Source organism: Zootoca vivipara, chromosome 10 (assembly GCF_965207765.1).
Source record: "Zootoca vivipara chromosome 10, rZooViv2.hap1.1, whole genome shotgun sequence".
In the NCBI taxonomy this organism is placed as follows: domain Eukaryota; kingdom Metazoa; phylum Chordata; class Lepidosauria; order Squamata; family Lacertidae; genus Zootoca; species Zootoca vivipara.
In genome coordinates this window covers 54,357,388-54,380,017 of record NC_142593.1, presented here as the reverse complement: position 1 = coordinate 54,380,017, position 22,630 = coordinate 54,357,388, and the positions used below count along the sequence as shown (strand labels likewise).

Genomic DNA, 22,630 nt, shown 5'->3' with positions numbered 1-22,630 from the left:
TCCAGGTATTCATCTACAAAAAAAAAAAAGTGGGCTACTCATTGTCTATTCTTCCCCATTTTTTAAATTGTAGGTTTCATTAAAGGGCAGCGTCTTCCACTTCACCTGAGGGCAGTGGGCTAGTGTAAGGGGACTCACAGCTCTGGCCACTCCCCACCCCCACTTTGGGATTTGCTGCCTGAGGCAGCTACCTCACTCGGTCTCATCATAGGGCCAGCCCTCACACTTACTATCTCTTTGACACACACACACAAAAAAAAAAAATTGCAGTTTGAACTGGTGCAGCCTGGCAACAGATGCATTGCACGCATTTGGTGATTGCATATTCCATTTTTTTTATTTAAAAAAATCCATAGTAGCTATGAGACCCTGGCAAAGCACCACGGCAGAATGGGCAGCATGCAAAATGAAGGAACCCAATTTCCCCTTGCTGAATGTTTGATGATTGTCGGGTATGTACTCTACCCAGTATTCTTCCCTTTCAGTCTCTAAAACCATGTGGCCAAAGGTTTGGAAAGGTTCAAATGCCTCAATTAGCAGTATTGCACCTGAGTTTTCATTTTTGCTGCAAAATCTGCTGTTCATTCTGGAGGAAAAAAACACTTTCCACTCCCTTGCAAAATTTGTTGTGTCTGTTCGCTGCCATTTTTTCCTCTGCCTGCTACTGCTGGGGCGCCATTTTGTTTTACTTGAAAAGGCCACATCACACCATGATCCCAGCCAATCAAGGTTCCCAATGATGCCACAGCACCCTGCAACCAGTCAGGCAGGACTATGTGACAGCAGCCCTGAGAGAAAACGAATCCTACTTGCTATCCTCCCTCTGAATAGGAGGAAATGGATCTCTGTTGCCTAGGCATTAATGTTGATGCTCGTTATTTGTCTACACCATACTGGCGCTTTTGTCCACTTTCATTACTAGGCAAGACTTCCCCAATTCCAGTTGCTGATGACTAGGCTGGAGAAAAATGTGGATGAGGATATATATCTGAATGCATATCCCACCGAAAGCAAGTGTCGATGGATGACATCTGCATTCTGCACCGGCTAGGAAAAACGTTCAACAATTAGATCAGAGCAATGCTGTTTTGGTCTGGTTGCCTTGGCAATGAGGACGCATTTCATCTTTCACTGACAGCCACCCCCAGCGAACATTTTTGCTCAGAAGGGAGGGTGTGTTTCGTGTGAGATGTAAAAGGTTCGTCAACATGCTCGTCCATGGTTTTGGCCCAGCATTAGTTAGGAACAGTAATCCTCTGCTGTGGTGACTTGTGGCAGAGATCGAGAAGTAGGAATGTAAAGAAAGCAGCTGCAGAAGCAAGCAAGATTAACTTCCCAAAGGAAGGAAGTCTTTGTAGAGTTGGTTTTGGTCTTTGGTTTTTACCTTGCTGCAACTTAGTACCTGTGTCTCGCGTGGCTCTTGATGCTGTTCCCATCCTAGGATCTTGTTCCGGTGACTAGGGATTAAGCCACCACCATGCTCAAGACATCTTGCTGTTTAGGTGGCACCTTCATGAGAAGTTCTTCTGAGATACTTCCTGTTTTGGTCTTATAACCGGGATCACTCATCACAGGAAAGCTGCTTCCAGCAGCCTCCTTGTAAGGAGTGTAGCATCTACATAAGCCATAAGCAAGGCCCATAGTTTGTGATCAACGTTTCATACAAAGATTTTATGCTTCTCAAAAAAAAAAAAAACACCCCAAAGAAATCGGAAGGCTCCTTGACCAGCAGGCCTGGAATGGTTGTCACCCAATATCTACAGGTCATGGAGAGATCTGCTTTCCTTCATAAAAGAGGATGCAGTTGGCGAGCACCTTTGTCTTCAAATTTCTCAAGAGCCCATGACACAACCGCCAAGCAGAAGGCAGCCATGTTGGCAAAGAACGCACATGCCAGCATTGGGCTGGGTTCTTCTGCTGCAGGCTGTCATGTGACCCTCTTTCTATTTGAAAGGTAGAGATAATAGAGGTGCAAGGACAGCAAAGGAAATTTCTCTTGAGAGGTGACTGTCTTACATGGAAAAGAGGGCTCTGGAGACGTTAAGGACCATGTGCTCCTTTTTGTGGCATGTGTTTCTGTGACTGGAGGGTGGGATAGAATCCACCCTAAAGAGCAAGAGATTTTAAGATCTGGGCCTTGGTCTTCATTTTCCTGATTGGTGTGATGTCTCTCTGGGATTTAGAATTTGCTGCCTCCATGATTCTGAGGGAAGTAATTGCCTGATGCTCAGGTAGATCACATGGAAAGGAGAACCAATTGTGGCTTTATTTATACAGTACCCATTTTTCCTTTTCAAGGCCACTGGATTGGAAGGAAAGAATACCATGTTTTAAACCAAAAAATTGGTCAATGGGGTAATTCTAAATCATTTCACCTTATGAACTATTCCTGGTTTTGAAAGGGCTGTATATTGCACTTGCATGCTGTGTCCTAGTAGCTTGCACACTTCCTAAAATTATTGTTATTTATTGTTGATGCTATTTTCAACCACTCTGTGCTAGGCTAAGATAGCCTCAGAATGCTTGTGTCAGGAGCGTTTATGGTGAGGTTCAGTGGTCGAGGCCATTGGGGTTATGTTGGGTGGCTGATACCTATTCTATCCTTGTTTGTAATTTTCTCTCTGAGGCATGACTTGAGAGAATGGAGGCGACAGGTTTTGTACAACAAGGCCCACATGGTGCTCATCGTGTGTTAAAGCAGCCTGCCGTCTTGAACACTCAGCCAGTTGACAGAGCACAGGCAGAGCCTGACATTTTTTCCTAGTACCTGTAGCAGGGGAATTCTTGATCCTCACTCTCTGGCTGTCCATCTTCCCTCACTATCACTTTGCCAAGGTACCAGCCGCTGCTTCCTCCTTTGCCGTCATGCCCTATCCTCACCCTTCTCACCTGCTTCAGGTCGACCGCCTCAATGATGAACTCATCGGCCTTCGGCACAAGGGAAAGCAGAAAGAAAATGGTCAAAATGGAAGACAAGAATGTCAAGAAACAAACGCACTTTTCTACACCTGGAATGGTGGACTCAGATCTGAGAGAAATGGTTTCAAGCAGGGGAGGCTGGTTCATTAGGGCAAATGAAGAACTGCCCCCAACAGCCGGTCCCCTAACTGCCTGCCATTTTACTTACCATCAGCCAGGGGGTGTTGGAGCTTCCTGTCATCAGCTCTGGCTCCATCTGCTGATTGTCCCCCTGCCTTCCACCTCTAGGAGCCAACTCCTTGGGGCCAAGGTTTCCTTTGTCCCCCAATAAAATACTTCAGGGGGCTACCACCACCCCTAAGTTGATAGGCATTGCCATTGAAATGGTGAGCAGGTGCCACATCTTGTGATGCAGGCACCATATCTTGTGATCCAGGGCAAAATATTATGCCCCTCCCATAATATTTTGTTCAAGTTGGTGCCCAAGTTCTGTCCCAGCAAGGCTTAATGTACACCTGCCATCACTTGTAGGACTTGTAGAGCAGAAACCCAGGACGTGACAAAGCAAAATGAGCCGGAAAGCTTCCAAATGCAACAGGCTGGCTTGCATACCCTCCAACTCCCGGTAAGAAAAATCCGGGATCAGCAGCAGCGCGGTACCGGAAGTGGACATGTGTAGAAGCAACTCCCAGTGCCAGCACTGCCCGATTTCCGGTGCCCAGACACGGGCAGAGCGGCACCCGAAATATGTTATGTGTATGTCCAGACATGCACAGAAGGAGCCTCCCTGGCAGGTAGGAAATCCGGGGGATTTACGGGATTTTTCTCTATTCGGGAAAACAGTGGGAAACGGGTTTAAATATGAGGGTTTCCCATGAAAAACGGGAGACTTGGCAGCTATGCTGGCTTGCCACATTTTGGAGTGCCATCTAAAGAGGGCCTTCCCCAATCAAAGCACTATATAAATTGTTCGCCCTGATGAGGGGTGTCAAAGGGTGAGTAGAGTATGTGGGTGTATAGGTAAACAGCCAGCACAGGGCTCTAAACTGAGCTCTTTTTTATAGCCCTCCTAAGAAGAAAGTTATGAAGCAAAATGTGCAGGTACCCTTCTAAACGATTTCTGTAAGATTTATAACACTTTTAACAGTAACAACTTTCCTAAAAATAATATTGGGAGCTGTAGTTTTTAAGGGGGCTGGGAATTGTAGCTCTGTAAGGGTTCTCCTAATGACTCTCAAACTACAGCTCTCAGCATTCTTTTTGGGCAAGCCATGATTGTTACAGTGGTATAAGAGTGCTTTAAATGTGAAGTGGTTATATACACACACAAATGGTTATACAAATCAGCATTACTTAAAACTGTTTTAAGCTGCTAACATTGATATAGTTAACTTTGAGAAACAGCAATAGGTACGTACCGAGGGCTTGTTTAGAGAAGATTCAGACATCTCCTGACAACAACCCCCATCAGACATGAAAAAGGAATCTGAGGGAGCACTTCAGGCCTGGCTCATGTTTTACAGCTCATGAAAACAAAAGGGAACATCTCAAGGTGCTTATAAATAACTTCAATATAGTCTCTTGTTAAATGTCCGGCAGGTTTCGAGCTGTGGTGAATTCTTCTTCAGGGAATTGCTCTCTGCCTCCAGCCCTTCTGGATGCTCTTCCCCAAAAGAAAAACTACATTAAAGTTATTTATAAGCAGCTTGGGACGTTCCCTTTTGGATTTGTTTTGTTTTGTAGCATAAAAGTGCAACCCTTTCGTTATATATCTGAGCCGCCAATGTGTAGAAGCTGAAATTAAATCACTCCACAAGATGTGCAGTCAGAGCTGCTTGAAGGAAACTGACTCTGGACAGTTTTGGCATGTGAGGAAGAACGTCAAAGTGGTACACACATGTACCCTTCCTAATAATATCTCGCTATGTGAAATAACTCAGGGATTGCCAGCCTTTTTGAGCCAGTGGGCACATTCGGAATGTTGAGAAAGTGCTGTTCACACCAGTCACAAAATGGCCGACATGTGGTGCGTGTGGCATTATACAAAATGGCTGCCACTTCTAAAAGAGGAGGCAGGACCGCACAATGGTTTGAGGCATTACCCCCGGCAGACGTAGCCCCATCATCTGGAAAAAAAGGCACCTACGTCAATCAACGATGCACTCGCTCACATCTGGAATAGGCTCTGTTCCACATGTAAAATGGCAAGCCTTCCCTTCCACTAGATGAGCTAGGCAGCACTTCCTGCGGTCACTTGACAATGACCAAACATTCCCCCTCCAACTCCGGTGGCAGCAAAATGGCACGCCAGTGGTGGCAACTAGAACAAGGGATAAAAAGCTGAGCAGCCAGCTTCCAGGCTACTCCTGTGATCCTTTAAAAAGGACATGGCGCTGGCACCTGTGAACCGACTGGCCAGCAATCCCGCAAATGGGACAACTGGCCCCATGTCTATTATTTGGGCTGGCCCTCTCCCTCTTCCCACAGCTAGCATATCATGGTGTCTTTTTAAAAGAGGCACACAGACTTACATTGCCCTTCTCGAATTTATTGATGGAGTTCACGCTGTTCTGCAGGACACGGTCCCCGGTGTCTCCCTGATCCCCAACGAGGCAAGTGAAGACATTGGCATCCGTCCCGCTTCCACTCACCATCCCGGTATGAACAACGACCCGGTACTTTTTCACTGCAAAGGCACAGGTTAAGGAATCCATTAAAGAAAAACAAGTCCAGGAATGGGGTTCTACAGCTCTTTCCCTGTGGCTGAGAGCAGTCACTCCAAAGCTTCACGGTTCTGTGGTTCCCACAGGCAATTCTGCCAATGAATTATTGTCTCTCAAACAAACCAGCACTTCAAGAAATATGAAAACCCAACAAAGATTCCAAACGGTAAGGCACACATTGTTGAGCGCTGTGCCTGCCTCATAAAAGCTTGCTGCTTTGGGGGCACAAGCTATACCACCTGTTTTATCAAAACGTTGCTAGATAACCCAAGAATTCGGGTTAATTCAGGTTAATTGACTCAAGAATGTGAAAGGTATTGAACAGGTGGGTGCAAAATTCCTTGATGGCCTTTGGGTAGGGATGCAAGGTGGCAGGGGTTTCCATTCTGGTTTGTATTCATTGCAATCGACGCTGTTTCCCTTCTGCTGCAGTTTTGTTTCTGCCAAATAATGCATTATCCATCTTGATGCCAGCTACTTTGTGTAAGTTAGATAAGTTCTGTAACTATTTGCATGACTTGTGCAACTAAAAATAAAATCCAGTGTAAAGGAATCATACAAAACCATAAAAAGGTCTAGTTACAGGTAGGTAGCCATGTTGGTCTGCCATAGTCGAAACAAAATAAAAAAAAATCCTTCCAGAACTTAGTTGGTCTCTAAGGTGCTACTGGAAGGAATTTTTTATTTTGTTTCATAAAAAGGTCGTTCACTGTGTATCCATTTGAAGACTTAAAAAAACAACCCATGATGGGCAAGAGTTAGAGGATTATCTAGAAAGTTTCAGACTTATCATTGTCTAAGACTGTACCCTTCAAGGATTAAAATTTTTGGGTTTTTTTAACAACAAATACGGTAGTCACATCTGAAATGAAGTTTTCGATAGTATGCCAGTAAATTTGAAAACACTGGGAAACTCCAGAATACAGAATGTTTAAGCAACCCGCATGATGACTACCACATTTCCAACATTTATCCTGCATTGTTGGACGTATCTTTGCAAGTTTATATGGGGTTGTGTTGTGTGAAAACTTTTTTGAGGGTGTTGAAGAGAGAATGGATGCCCGTTGCCTCGAAAATCAGCTGGGGCTTCCTGTTTAGCCCTGCTATGCTACTTCCAGGAAAAGGCTGCTAAAACAGAGATTGGCAGATCCTTCCATCTTTCTCTAAGTGTGATAAGATACTGGAGCAGGGATTTTGACCAGAGAGGGATACCAGGAAGTGAGCATGTGCTTCTGAGGCTGGCTCCCAATTAGCAAATCACAGTTTGCGACATCTGCATTGGACCAAAGTGGCCAGATCCTGAAATGGAGAAGCAATAGCATAGCCAAACTTTGTTCCTCGCGTGGCCTTTGCTCCATGCGCAGTGCCCAACCAGGGAACATGCACTGTTCCTCGCAGCCACTTCACACAGCGGATTAAAAATAAACTTCATCAAAGGTCTGTTGACATGTTAATCATAGCATTTGCAATTATAATCATCTGCACAACTTCTCGGGAACAGCTCTCCTCTGCATACTGATCAATGAGCAGGAAGGTGCTGCCAGAGACGTCTCAGATCCACTGTAATCCAGAATTCTGTTTTTATTCAACTGTGGGCCTAAGCACTTGAGGCTGATTGGGGGTTGTGCCATATCCGTAATACGCACACGTGATACCGTGTGACGGTAGCAGTTTAAATGAGGACAACTTTATTTTCCATGGAATGCCAGGCTACGTTTGGCTAAGACGATGCAGCAATGTTATACAATGCATATTACGGTGTATATCTGTACTGTATACCAGTATGGATCAGCAGAGCTGCGTTTAAGGGAAAGACCACAGCTCAGTGGTGCAGCGCTGGTTCAATCCCCAGGATCTCTAGGTAGGGCTGGGGAGATTCCCTGCAGAGCCACTGCCAGTCACCATAGGCAATTTGATTTGTTGTTGTTGGCATTTGTCTATCTCGAGAGACAATGACCATCCAGCCAACCATCTTAGGGACCCACTGCGGATTTGTGCAGGGTTTTCCCAATAGAACACTAGAAACAGATTAAAACTTCAAACATTTAAAACTTCCCTAAACAGGGCTGCCTTCAGATGTCTTCTAAAAGTCAGATACTTGTTTATCACCTTGACATCTGATGGGAAGGCATTCCACAGGGCGGGCACCACCACCGAGAAGGCCCTCGGCCATTCTTGCCCATTGGACCCACTATTGGTCTCATCTGCCTAATCCGCTAGAGCCTGTCTTTGCACGCAAGGGAAATCCCTAAATCACTGAGGATTTGGGACCCATCACCTGCCCTCACCTTGTTTAGCTGGTCAGTTGAAGGCATTCCCACGTGCCTCCATGTGTGGCCACTGTCACATACTGACAACTTATAGGGTGGGGCAGGGGGAGATTAATTGCTACCCAAATCCTTGCCCCCCCCCACCCATGGAGGTCCTCTTTCTTCTCACCTGGCTTCACTTCAGGCACCAGTGGCCCTTCGGCTGTGAGTTCCCGCACAATCTCGTTGTCGTCCTCGTTGCTATCCAGCCAGCGGTCACAGTTGAATGTGTACTTCTCTTTTGTCAGAGTTTTTAAAAGGGTTACCTTTAATCAAACCCAAATTGAGCCAAAATGTTGAATAAGTTCAACATGAATGAAATAAGGAGGGGAAGGAGGGTTGAAACTGGAGTAAGGAAAAAATGCAATTTACCAAACATGCTGGAGCTGTGTCCCTTTGTAAGGTGGAGGAAATGAGTGTTGATTAATAAGATGGTTCAGTTATTTTATTTCCTCCAGGCGAGGCCTCTATTAACCTTGAAATTCAGCTAGCTAAATAACCTGTTGTTCTTTTTCTTCCCCCAGAAGACAAAAGGAGGTGGACCCATGAGTGCAGCCATATAACAGCATTTTTTTTGGATTTGCTTATGCTGTGAAAAACCTGGCACATTTGGAGCCTCAGACAGGGGGTTAGGGAAGCAGCTGTGGGGAGGGAGTGTGGGAAATGGCATGCTGGGTTAGAGTTAAGCACCTCCCCCTAGTTGCTTTTCTACTCCAAACTGTCTCCTCCAGATATTGCCCAGTCCTGGCTGGGGACTTTACACCTCAATAGGCCCATATGATTGTGAGGTAAAGTTGTAATCCTGACCGCACTTATTACACAGCACTGAACGCAGAAGCAGTCGCTTCTTTTCCGAGCAGACATGCTTAAGACTGTGCTGCAAAAAGGTTTTTAAACTGATTAATCTAAGAGATTAATCAACTAAACATTGCAGCCTCGTTAGCAATCCTCTCACTAGAGAATGAACAAGGGACTCTTTTGCAGCTAGACATCAGCCTTTCCTCCAGGAGTGGAAGCGACAGCAAACCAAGACTAACGAGGTCAGAATGACTGGGTGGATGAATCTTGGGAACCAGCGTGCATCCGCAATGCTTCATGGTTTACTGACTTCCAGCTAGATCCCCCAAACATCTGTGCAGCACAAAATAAGGCAGAAAGCTATCAAATCATATTAGAGGCTCAAAAGCCAAGGTCTATTAACAATGTGGCCTTATTTTATTTTATTTTCCCTAAAAGAAAAGGTAATGTTGCAAATTTACTGGCTGAAAGGAAAACACCACGCTGTTGCATGAGAAGAACAAAGGAACGTTTATTGTCTTTGCTGGCCAGACAGACAGGCTCAGTGGATTAACATCCAAAGGACTGAGCCCCCTCCCGAAGAAGGGGGCTTCCTGATATACTGTTCCCTTATCAGTTAAGACTATACATATGTATGGAGTACCTTCCAATCATTTGGGATAACACCCTACTATCATTCCATATAAGGACTCTGGTTAATTAATATTAATTAAGCAAGCAAACAAAGGACTCTCTTATCACCTTCATGCAGCACATGGGCCTCTTCTGTACAGTGGTACCGCGCAAGACGAATGCCCTGCAAGACGTATTTTTCGCAAGACGAATGCGTCTTGCGATCTGATTGTGACTTGCAAGACGAATTCGTTTTGCGAAAAATTCGTCTTGCGAATCGCGGTTTCCCATAGGAATGCATTGAAATTTAATTAATGTGTTCCTATGGGCAAAAAAAGAAATTTCAATGCATTCCTATGGGAAACCACGATTCGTAAGATGAATTTTTTGCAAAACAAATTGACTCGCAGAATGAATTAAATTCGTCTTGCGAGGCACCACTGTATTATGCATACACTCTGGTATGTGGTAAATAAGATAAGGAGTAAGATCGTTCCTGGTACCTAGCTGCAAGTCTCTAATTGCCACAGTAAATGGTGATTTGCTATTGTTGTTGCACACGCCTGCATAGCAAAAGAAAGACATTTCTAGGGTTTTTTCAGTGCTATCCAAACAGGTAAATGTAAAGGAGCCCTGGACAGTTAAGTCCAGTCAAAGGTGACTATGGGGTGCAGCACTCATCAACAACAAATCTTTATTACGGTCAAAGACCAGAGAACAAATTTAAGACAATCCATAAATCAAAGGCACTCATCTCACTTTTCAGACCAAGGAAGCCAGCATTTGTCCACAGACAGCTTTCTGGGTCATGTGGCCAACAGGACTAAACCACTTCTGGCGCAGCGGAACACCATGACGGAAACCAGAGCGCACGGAAATACCATGTACCTTCCCGCCACAGCAGTACCTATTTATCTAATTGCACTGGTGTGCTTTCGAACTGCTAGGTTAGCATAAGCCAGGACAGAGCAACAGGAGCTCACCATCGTGGTGGGGATTCGAACAGCCGAGCTTCTGATTGGTAAGTCCAAGAGGCTCAGTGGTATAGACCACTGCACCACCCATGTCCCGCTATCCAAAGTAGTACACATTATGCCCCACCCACTGATTGACTAAAAGAAGCAAACAGTGTGCCAAGACCCTGTGACCTGCAGTTCCCTGGGGGATGAATACACACACAGACCAACAGTATTTGGTTTATGGATTCAAATAGGACACAGATGTGAGTGGTTTGAGACAGGAATTGGGTGAAGCCAGACTATATAACTCCAGTCCATTTGCTGGGAGTTGCATCTAAGGGCAATCCATTATTTGGAGGAGCCCTATGAACTACATCAAATAGGGGTACACCTGAGGGGTCCCCATTGGGGGAGTGTTATCGCCCTAGCCCCCATCAGGGCATCAAAGAGAAGCCACTCCCCCTCAATCCCTTTAACAGGATACCCTTAATGAGGAGGGGCAGGTGAAGGCTACAACCTCCCCTCCAGCCAAATAAAGGTTTGCCCAATGCCTAACCTCACAAAGTTGTGACGATTGCTATGAAGTAGGCGAGAATCAAATGGCTGGTGCCAATTTGCCAAGGCTAGTCACCTCTGCCCTATGAAAAGATCATCATGATCCTTCTGCTGCCAATCTTGCCCCTGCAACTTAGAGCTGCAGCGAACTCTTGAGAGTGCCTTAGAAAGCACCATCAGTCTTACCTTCCAAGTCCTGGGCTGCAGAATCCGGGACCGGCAGCCGTGTGACACCGGAAGTTGCGTCGACGTAACTACCGGTGTCGCTTTGCCCTTCTTTGGGCACCAAAAATGGTCACCGTCGGCTTCGAAAGTCGCTGTACGCATGTCAGGAAGTGCGTCGACGCAACTTCCGGTGTTGCTCCGCCCATCTATGGGCACCAAAAATGGCCGACACCGGAAGTCGCATCTATGCACTTCCGGACATGCGTAGATGCAACTTTTGAAGCCGGCAGTGGCCATTTTTGGTGCCCATAGAAGGGCAAATCGGAAAGAAAAAAAATGGCCACCAGCAGGAGAAAATAACTGAGAAAAACGGGAGACGAAGTGATACGGGAGACCACCGGGGAAAGGTAAGTACAAACGGGGGTTTCCCAGGGAAAACAGGGTACTTGGCAGCTATGATCAGAGTAGAGGCCCAACACAGTATGAATCAAGCTTTCACCCTATAATAAGCCTAAGGAATAAGATTTTGCAGCACAGAGGAGTTCCATGGTAGTTGCTCAGGGCCTCCTCAGCAGGGTTCCACGGCAGACCTGCATTTTGGGGGCCCTGGAGCTTGAACTGTCATGGGAGCCCCTTCACAACCAACAATGGGGTCTGGGTAGCCACTGTTATCTTCTTCAATGGGGTTGTTCCATGACCGATCACTACACCTTAACAACATCTGTGCTACTGACTCTCAGACTTTGGGACTGTTGAAATGTATACAACAATAAGTTGCTGTGACTCAAATTGGGTCTACTAGACCCGGAGGCATAGCGTGGGGAGGCCAGGGGGCCGTGGCCCCGGGCACACATTTTTGAGAGGGTGAAATCAGGCACGGAGCTCTGGCAGCTGAGGCACGGCAGCAGGCGGGTTGGTCTAGTAGGCAGTGGATTGAGGAAGCGAGCGAGGAGCATGATGGAAGCAGACTCTGTTCATCCTCTGCATGAGTCCCCACCCCAACTGCCCAGTCCACCGGGGGGTGAACCACTTTCCCCAAACCAGGCATCAGCAACCCACGCTACACCACTGACTAAACCCAATTTTTTAAGCAGTGTGTTCTAATGTCACTTCTGGGACCCTCCAGGATTAGGGGCCCTGAAGCTTAAGACTCATTAGTTTCACTGTAAACCAAGCATGCAAATAATAATAATAAGGATGATGATGATGATGTTATAATTTATATCCTGCTCATCTGGCTGGGCTGCCCCAGCCACATGTCAGTGTTCAAGTGTTAGATAAGGATGCAAATTCATGGAAACAATAAGCTCTTGCTTACTACAGGGAATTGATCTTGCCCCCATAGTGCAATCTGTCCCACTGGCTTTTTACCTTATGTAGATGCCAGCCAGCGAATGGGCTCCTCTTCTCGTGCCATATCCGGATCTTGTACAAATTGCCCAGATCTGGGAGCTCAATCTGCAGGAAACATGCGTAAAACACATCAGTGGTGGCATTTTTCTACTACAGGCACAATCTGGGGGAAGATCAGCCCCCCAGGAAAATAAAACTGGAGATGCACAAGAGCAGCAAAATCCATTGCATTTCCTGTGCAAGCTCTGGTAGAGCCAAAAGCTTGTTGCACAAGAACAGTGCTCTTGCACAGCTTCCTTCTGTATCAATGGCACTTGCGAAAAGGAAAGAGGCTTGCTGTAGCTGCAAGGTTCTTGCATTGATCAAGAGGGTGGATTAAGTGATCCACCTGTAAAACATGTTTTGGGTGGAGGGCCTTTCTAGGCAACCTTCTGTGGCCACATGCAAAAGGTGAGTGGAGCAAAAAGGCAAAAGAGACAGGCAAAATTACTCAAGGACGGTGCAAATCTGAGGCAGTGAGAGATGTGACCTGGAGAGAGAGGGTCTGGTCTAGGAACAGTCCTGTGGGCCTGATGAAGAGGCATGGAGGGCCACATTTGGCCCCCAAGCAAAATGTTCCCCATCCCTCATGTAAATTGTGGGATTTGCTTGCACAAATGTAGTCGTGGCCACCAACTTGGATGGATTTCCAAGAGGACTTGATGGGGCTATTCCCTGGTCCAGTAGGGCATTTCCTAGGTTGGGAAGGGATGAAGCTCAGCGGTACAGCATCTGCTTTGCATGCGGAAAGTCTCAGGTTCAATTCCCAGCATCTCCAGGTAGACTCAGGAGAAACCCCTGCCTGAAACCCTGGAGAGGCACTGCCAGTCAGAGTAGAGAATACTAAGCTAGATGGACCAATGGTCTCACTCATTATAAGGCAGCTTTCCATGTCCCACTTTAAAATTACGTGATGCTAATTTTCCAGTTGATCGCGCGGACTGCATCATGAAAACAAACTCCTCTCCCCAAACACATCTTGCTTCCCCAAGAAGGTCAGAAGCGGAACAAATCCTGGTAGCTAAGTCTGTGTGTGTGATCTGAGCAGAGCTTTCCCCAGAGATGTGCTGATCTGATGTGTGTTGATCCCTAGCCATACAGTAAGCTAGGGGAATGTTGGGGTCAGTGTGTATGGCACAGGAAAGTCTACTCAGGAAGACAGATGGATCGAACTGCATGCCGTGAAGCACTTTCTTATTTGAATGCTAGGCTTCAAAGTACCGGGAGCAAGGCTAGCTCCTAGTCAGGTTAATTTAGGGTATTGTGAAAATTAGGAAGCAGGGGGAGAAAATTGGAGAATGCATACATCTCTGTAGTGAATTAATTATAAGGTTCTCTTTTGCAAGCTATGGTCAATGTTCAATCATGGGTCACACTACATAACATAGGGAAAGCATTAACGGAACCGTTTATATGCCTGGCAGGGAGAGGGGAGATCTTGCCAACCCTTCATAGGTGCCAACTCCCAGATTGAAAAATCCGGGATCGGCAGTGGCACGGCATCGGAAGTCGCACTGCGGCCATTTTGGAACTGGGCAGAGCAGCACCAGAAGTCGCTTCTACGCATGCTCTGCCCATTTCCAAAATGGCCGTAGCACCAGAAATCGCTTCTGCGCATGTCCAGAGACTCCAGACATGCGCAAAAGGAGCCTCCCCAGGCCGGTAAGAATCCGGGGGATTTACGGGGGGGGGGTTAATCCGGGCTGCCAGCGGGAAATGGCTGGGAAAACGGGGGTTTCCCGGGAAATACGGGAGACTTGGCAGCTATGCAACCCTTCACATTTTGCAGTGGCCTTTTACATGTAGTCAATGCTGACGTTGATACAGTTAATGTTCTGTCACTGGGCAGTATGAGTTTGGAGACAGGTGGTCAGGAGGGGGGAGAGAAGGGGCAGGATTCTTCTCTGGTTCAGATTAAATCTGAACCAGAGAAGAACGCAGGTACCATAATTTTCACCTTGTATTTAAGGCAAGAATTAGCCACATGTTCAGCATTCTGAGTCAATGAAGCGCCAACATAGCTGACATTTCCAATAAGTTTGCTGTTGCCTTCCTTTTATAAGGGCTATTAAACCCTTTCACATAAACCACGAGGAATTGACTGGGTATTCTTCTGTGCCATTTAGCCAGCACTAACTGCCGGAAGCGTCTGGGCTGATTCCCAGGTTAACACGACAGTAAACACAAGTCTGTGTTTGGAGCGCAACACAGCGTGGCAGAAAGGAAGGCATACCATGAATTTGTCGGTTTGTCCAGCTTCAAAGTTATCAGAGTTATTGTCCAGCTTCATTTCGTCAGACTTCCCTTTGTCACCGTAAACCTGGAGGAAGATGGGGGCGTCTGTCCCTGCGCCCTTAATGTCACTTGTCCATATCCACAGGGACCAAGGGTTTTCTTATAAAACAAAAGATTCTGAATCACTGAATTAGAATAGTGAAAGCTAGTGATAAAGGAAACCAAACCAAACAACCAGAGATGAATAGAGAGGTTATCTTCCTTTTTTTATAAAGCACATGCCCAGTGCCTTGAACACCAGTTATGCTGCTCAGATGTTCACCAGGGGAATCTCTTTTCATAGCCTGCAGGCGCAGGAATGTGAATCGCTTTGCAAAGGATCCATAAAAACCTTCTCTTCCATTTCAGCTCAACCTCGCACTCATGCTAGCCCCAATCCATTGCTTCCACTTGCATATATGAATTTTGCTTGCCTCCCAAGGGTCTGTTTCACAAAGTGGACTGTAATGTTGTGAGTCTGGACCTGGGAGCAGGTGTGCAGACAGGTAACTGGTGAGTTAAGACACTGGACTTAATGGTCTCGTTGCAGAGCAGGGGTGTGCTTTTATATAGTAATGTGGGTGACTTCGAAATGTGAAAACCCAGTCCTGCTGTGTTTAGGGTCCCTCCCATTCATTTTTTTTTTCTGAGTAGGGCCCTGATCTTCTGCCTCAAAATCACACCCAAACGGCATGACTCCCAGCAGACAGACAGTGCCAAACCCTGACTCAGCTATAAAGCTCTATGAGGAACGCTCCTCACTAAGGTGTCAACCGGGGTCTGGTCTTTACTACTTAAGGCTCACAAGATGGAATGTTTCTCCATACAAAAAAAAGGAGAGAAATCATTGCATATATAGTGGTGTGTCAGGCACGGGGGGGGGGGGGGTTCTAGAAAAAGAGGTGCTGAAAATTGTTGCCCTTTTTTTAGGGGGGAGCATCCAGCCAAAGGGGAGATCGCCCCTTCTCTTCTTATATATAATAATAATAATAATAATAATAATAATAATAATAATAATAATAATAGGCTGGAGGGGCCCTGAAGTGGTGGTACAGTCCCTACCTCGTAGGGTTATTGTGAGGATCATAGAATCATAGAGTTGGAAGAGACCACAAGGGCCATCCAGTCCAACCCCCTGCCAAGCAGGATAAAGCAGGATAGCCCATATACATCACCCTGAGTCAGGCACCCCCAAACTCAGCCCTCCAGATGTTTTGGGACTACAACTCCCATCATCCCTAGCTAACAGGACCAGTGGTCAGGGATGATGGGGATTGTAGTCCCATAACATCTGGAGGGCCGAGTTTGGGGGTGCCTGCCCTGAGGTCACTGGAGAAAAGTTGTGGATACACACAGCTATGATGATTGGCATGAATTGTGCAAATATTCCCCACTCTTCATGGCAACACACCACTGGTTTGGAGAAAAATCCTGAGCCTCTAACGAGAAAGCATATCCTTTCTGAAAATTATTTCTGACAGAGGTCTTGCAAAAGGGCGGTAAGAAAAGCTGCTGCCCTGGCAAGCATATGGGGGAAATGACAATACAAGTTTATCCCATTGTATGGCGATCAAAGGTCACCAATTACTCAAGGGCACTGCTTCCTGCCCATTTAATATACAACATCCACAAAGGGATTACACTGTCAATAGCAGTCAGGGTCGATAATATGGCAGTTTAAAGGTCATAAATGCTTTCGCAGAATGGACTGCGCTGCAGAGATAAAGTGGCTGCCACATTAAGTGATGCTCGCTGTAATGAGCGCGGATTCAATGGAATCGCTCCTTAAACGGGACAAACTGTTCATCCCAGAGGCACCTTGATATGCAGCGCCTTAACTAGTTTTATAAGCATTCATTGTACTGATGTGACCAGAGGGAGGAGGGACAATGTAAATTCTCCCCGCCAGTTATGAACCTTATGCAGCTCTTTGTCCCCAAAGGATCTGTGTCACCATGGAGGACAGCAGACACCCTGGAGCCAGTGGGGATTGAGAACATACCTGGAATCTTCTATTTAACAGGCTGGGCACTCTAGCACTGATGGCTATCACTAACTCCAGTGGCAGAGAGTTCCATAGTTTAGCTACGTGAGGCGTGAAGAAGTATTTTCTTTTATCCGTCCTGAATCTTGCAACATCCAGCTTCCCTAGATGTTCACATGTTCTAGCTTTGTGGAAGGGGGAGAAAACCTTTTCTCTCTCCACTCTCTCCATGTCACACATGATTATATAAATTAGTAGCTTGTCAACTCTTACTCACATTTCCTCTAAACTAAAAAGGCCCAAACTTTTATGACTCAGATCAGTGGCCTGCAGTGCGCTCAGTTATGAATTTTTGGTTCTCTGTACCAAGAAAGAACTGTCAGCAGTGGGGGGGGGGGGAACCCTGAGTGCTCCCATGGGCAGGAGGATTCTCAAATAATGATGGATGCCCTTCGAGCTTTGCTCTTTGGCACTTACTTTTCAGTCTCTTCTTACGCAGCGAGACCATTTCGTAGAGCTCCCGTTCCACCAGTCCATCGCCGTCATCTTCATCCAGCCACTTCCCACATGGGAACGTCTGTTCGATACCAGTAAATGGGCAATACACCACCACCTGGAAGGGGAAAGGAAGCGCTGGAATGGACCATACACTTTTCCATTGCCCACACCCTCCTAGTGAGACTTAATGCATTCCCAAACACATAGGAGCCAACTCCCAGGGGCCAAGGTCCCTTCAGGGGCCCCCAAAGTTAATGGGCATTGACATTCAAATGGTGTGTGTGTGTGTGTGTGCCCCATGTCATGTGATCAATTATGGGTGGCCAGGCTTACCTCCCCCTCCCCCTGAATATTGTATTCAAGTTGGCACTCTGCACAGACATGAGCAAGGTGTCGAAATTAAGTGCTCGAATCCAGCTTTCCCTGCAGGCATCTGGTTGGCAGGATGCTGGACTCGATGGACCATTATCCTGATCCTGCGGCCTCTTCTGATGCTCTTAAGACAAAGATGCAAGGCTATGTCTGTCATGAAATTCTACTCAATATTGATCCAGAGTAGAATCCCAACGTATAGTTAGCAGAGTAAAAACTTAAAACACGTTGCAGGATTCGCAAAAAAAATAGACCAGAGGTAATTATAGAATCATAGAATCATAGAGTTGGAAGAGACCACAAGGGCCATCCAGTCCAACCCCCTGCCGAGCAGGAAACACCATCAAAGCATTCTTGACATATGCCTGTCAAGCCTCTGCTTAAAGACCTCCAAAGAAGGAGACTCCACCACACTCCTTGGTAGCAAATTCCACTGCCGAACAGCTCTTACTGTCAGGAAGTTCTTCCTAATGTTTAGGTGGAATCTTCTTTCTTGTAGTTTGAATCCATTGCTCCGTGTCCGCTTCTCTGGAGCAGCAGAAAACAACCTTTCTCCCTCCTCTATATGACACCCTTTTATATATTTGAACATGGCTATCATATCAATTATATTTTATCCAGCAGAGCTTTACTGCTACTGAAGGCAAATCAGCATAATGGTCACAAATCTAATATATTCAGGATTGGCACTGCCCATAAGAAATCCAGTTGCAGCAGACATGACTTAAACTTACAGTAACTTATAATAAGTCTAAACCAGGCATCCCCAAACTTCGGCCCTCCAGATGTTTTGGACTACAATTCCCATCATCCCTGACCACTGGTCCTCTTAGCTAGGGATCATGGGAGTTGTAGGCCAAAACATCTGGAGGGCCGCAGTTTGGGGATGCCTGGTCTAAACCTTAACACTAAGCATACTATGTACAGAACACCACACCAGAAGAAAGAGCGATAGAAAGAGAAAGTGAAGCCTAGGCTCTTTCTGGCCCTACTTTTATAGTCAGCATGACCTTGACAGAAAGAGAACCAGTTTAAACCAGCTGTGCTCAGCTTCTCTGAAGGAGTAACCCAAACATCATGAACCTTCTGCTTGTTTCTTTCACACAAAGAAGCTTGAATTAATTAGAATAGGAAAGATCTCTACGCATCAGATCAATACTTTCTGCACTAAGAAATGCAAACTGACAATGTCAAGGTGGTCGTAAGGAGGGCTGGTTCAAAAATTCTCAGGAAACAATTTTCTGACAACTTTTTAGATTTTTTTTCTAGAGTTGGAAGGAAGCTGGTCCAGTGGACCAGTCAACTAGTCAAATCCCTTGCAATACAGGAACCTCAATCAATACATGGTCTCCCATCCAATCTGAAACTATACCGGACCCGACTTAACTTCGCAAATGTGCTCGCAGTTTTACTGCTTTGGTCCCTCTTGAGCTGTTGGAGAACTTTAGTCCTCCACTGTAGAACACTCCTCAAAATGTCATAGGGACATAGGGAGCTACCTTATACAGAGTCAGACCTCTGCTCCATCTAGCTCAGAATTGTCTACACTGACACAGGCATGAGACGCTCCCAGCCCTACTGGGAGACACCAGGAATTGAACTTGAGACCTATTGTAGGCAAGACAGATGTTCCACCACCGAGCTGAGTTCCTTTGCAGTATTCTTTTTATGCATTCCTCATGAAAATCCTTCATCGTTTTAGTGCAAATTTCTCCTGATACAATTTTGCCTAATATACACTTTTTTGCCATGAAATATCCCCCAAATCAATGCATTTTTATGGACACGCTACTTGGCTGGAGAACGGCACTCCGAAATTCCGAGAGGTGCAAATTTTCAAAGGATGGCTGTGTTTTGGTTCCCACATTATTTCAGGAAATGCTGATTAGTTAGGTTAGCCTACAACTGTGGACTGAATTGAATTTATCCGCTGTCCCTATTCCTTCAAATATTTGGAGCTGGCAATCACACCATCCCCTTCCTAAAACAAGCCACCCATCTCTCTCCTGTTCCCTTACCTTCCAAGTCCCGGACTGCAGAATCCGGGACCGGCAGCCGTGTGACACCAGAAGTTGCGTCGACGTAACTTCCGGTGTCACTTTGCCCTTCTATGGGCACCCAAAATGGCCGCTGCCGGCTTCGAAAGTCACTTGTACGCATGTCAGGAAGTGCGTCGACGCAACTTCCGGTGTCGCTCCGCCCATCTATGGGCACCAAAAATGGCCGACGACGACACCGGAAGTCGCGTCTATGCACTTCCGGACATGCGTAGGTGCGACTTTTGAAGCCGGCGGTGGGCATTTTTGGTGCCCATAGAAGGGCAAATCGGAAAGAAAAAATGGCCGCCGGCAGGAGAAAATAACAGAGAAAAACGGGAGACGAAGTGATACGGGGGACCACCGGGAAAAGGTAAGTAAAAACGGGGGTTTCCCGGGGAAAACGGGAGACTTGGCAGCTATGTGTTCCTCCCACCTTTTCAACTGAACTGCAAAACCGCAATATCCACGAATCGCAGGATGACACAGCTCTTGGGTTTGATCCGGAATCTGCTGCCTCTCCCTAGAAATCAACGCAAACCAGCCACAAATGACCTCCATCCACATCCCTTCTGCACAACTGTAAGAGTGACTTAAGAGGTGGAGAGGGAATGCCGTCCCCAAACCCTGCAACTGCAGAGCAGCCCTGACGCTTAATGAGCACGCAATTGATTTCTGCATAATTCCAGTGCCGCATGGCATATATTAGGTGAAATCAGATTTGCAGGATGCATTATTGCATTGTATCAACTGGCTAACCCGACAGCATAATCACTGAAACAAGTGCAACATCCTTCAAGCCTTCCAAGTCACTCTGGTCAGACCACAAATAAGGGGAAAGTGACTGGACAGCTGTCCAAAGACATGAAGTGGCCCATCCTCACCTTCTCGCAGTACCAGCCGCAGCCGACACCTGCATTGTCGTGTCCAATTGAGACGCGGCTCAAGGGACTCAAGAGAGCAGCTATCTCCACGTTGAAAAGATCGGTCCTGGCACGTTCGAACTCGCCTCCTTCCAGGAAGACCTTCCCGCTGTTCTTCAGCCCTTTGGAGCCGTGCATGACCATGTGGATTTTGGAGTTCGTGCCAGCCCCTCTGATGTCCCCCGTCACCACAGCCACGTTGTAGACAATGCCTGGATGGTGGGAGATGGGAGAGACGCAGGGAGGGAGGTGAGGAACCACCACAGTGCAAGTCCTGGCACCTGCTCTTTCGGTAACACTTTTTACGGGGAAGTGGGGGAAAGTTGCCAGCCCAATGGCCACATTCCTTCTTGGGAGGACTTCTGGAGGCCACGTGCCAAAGGTGGGTGAGATCAGAGGCAGAGCAATGCCTGCTAACGTTACCTTTGTGCAGAAGGCTGGTTTCTACCCGCATTCATACACCCCTCTATATGGTCAAGGAAGAGGTACAGTATTGTTAGAGTTCAAGAGCACATTCCACTCAGCCATAGTTCAATCCTTACTCAGTGTCAAGGAACTGTCAAGCGAGCTGGGAAGCATACACATGGCAGGCACAGAATGCAATTCACTCTTTATTGACAAAAAAAATAGCAACACAGCAGAGTCCTCTGGTTCATCCAGCTGAGACACTGCTGAAACTGACCAGTATCTCCACCCTTCCCTCTAGCTCTCACTCTGGATCCCTCCCAAGCAGATGAAGGCTATATCAAGGGGTGGTCTCCTTCTCTAGGCCTGTCTGAAGAACCAGGTGCACAGCCTGGGAGTCATTTTGGACTCACAACTGTCCATGGAGGCGCAGGTCAATTCTGTGTCCAGGGCAGCTGTCTATCAGCTCCATCTGGTACGCTGGCTGAGTCCCTACCTGCCTGCGGACTGTCTCGCCAGAGTGGTGCATGCCCTGGTTATCTCCCGCTTTGACTACTGCAATGCACTCTACGTGGGGCTACCTTTGAAAGTGACCCGGAAACTACAACTAATCCAGAATGCGGCAGCTAGACTGGTGACTGGGAGCGGCCGCCGAGACCACATAACACCGGTCTTGAAAGATCTACATTGGCTCCCAGTACGTTTCCGAGCACAATTCAAAGTGTTGGCGCTGACCTTTAAAGCCCTAAACGGCCTCAGCCCAGTATACCTGAAGGAGCGTCTCCACCCCCATCATTCTGCCCGGACACTGAGGTCCAGTGCCGAGGGCCTTCTGGCAGTTCCCTCGCTGCAAGAAGCCAAGTTACAGGGAATCAGGCAGAGGGCCTTCTTGGTAGTGGCACCCGCCTTGTGGAACGCCCTCCCACCAGATGTCAAAGAGAAAAACATCTGCCAGACTTTTAGAAGACATCTGAAGACAGCTCTGTTTAGGGAAGCTTTTAATATTTAACGGACCATTGTATTTTAATATTTTGTGGGAAACCCAGCCAGATGGGCGGGCTATAAATTAAAAATTATTGTTATTATTGCTCAGCATCATGCAGGGAGTCAGAGGGGGAGGAGAGACAGCAGTACTGGGACTGCCCTGCTGTTGTGTAGCAGGGACAATCCTGGGTGACCCTCCTTCTCCTGGCCCCTCTTGATCGCTCACCCCCCCTGCTTCTAGCACCTCCCAGCTCTTTTCTTCCACAGACTGCTCCTCAGTGTCCCACCAGCTCCTCAGTGTCCCACTTCTGTGTCCTCCCTGGGGGGCTCTTGGGCAGGGGGCTCCAACTGCTCATCCAGCCAGTCCTTGAGACTCAGCCATGAACCTCAATGGGCGATCTCGCCCCAGCTACTGCCTCCCAGCCCAACCTACACCACAGGGTTGTTGTGAGCATTGGATGAGGAGTGAGGAGAACTATGTAGGCCACCGTGGAGAGAAAAAGGCAGGATACAAATGCAACAAATAAATAAGCAGGTGAATAAAGGGGTCGCCAAAGAAACTGTTTATCTGGGGTGCCAGGAAGACTAGTCCTCTTCAAAACCATAACTGGGCTTCAACTAGCACCCAACCCTTCCAACAGATGCGTAGGTCACAAAACACCATACATTTAAATCATAGCCAACACACGTTTAAAGCATGAAAGTTCCCCCAAAGAATCCTG

General features: G+C 46.9%; 1 protein-coding gene across 1 annotated transcript in view; it reads right to left on the bottom strand.

Moving 5' to 3' along the window:
* LOXHD1 (lipoxygenase homology PLAT domains 1) overlaps positions 1–22,630 on the bottom strand; it is a 146,513-nt gene that overhangs the window by 80,534 nt on the left and 43,349 nt on the right. The window contains exons 8-14 of the mRNA XM_088653195.1: positions 20,481–20,731; positions 17,168–17,303; positions 14,666–14,826; positions 12,412–12,498; positions 8,082–8,217; positions 5,451–5,605; positions 2,768–2,928 (exon numbers count right to left, since the gene is read on the bottom strand). Coding sequence (XP_088509321.1) covers positions 2,768–2,928; positions 5,451–5,605; positions 8,082–8,217; positions 12,412–12,498; positions 14,666–14,826; positions 17,168–17,303; positions 20,481–20,731 — 1,087 coding nt within the window. The remainder of the gene's footprint in view (positions 1–2,767; positions 2,929–5,450; positions 5,606–8,081; positions 8,218–12,411; positions 12,499–14,665; positions 14,827–17,167; positions 17,304–20,480; positions 20,732–22,630) is intronic.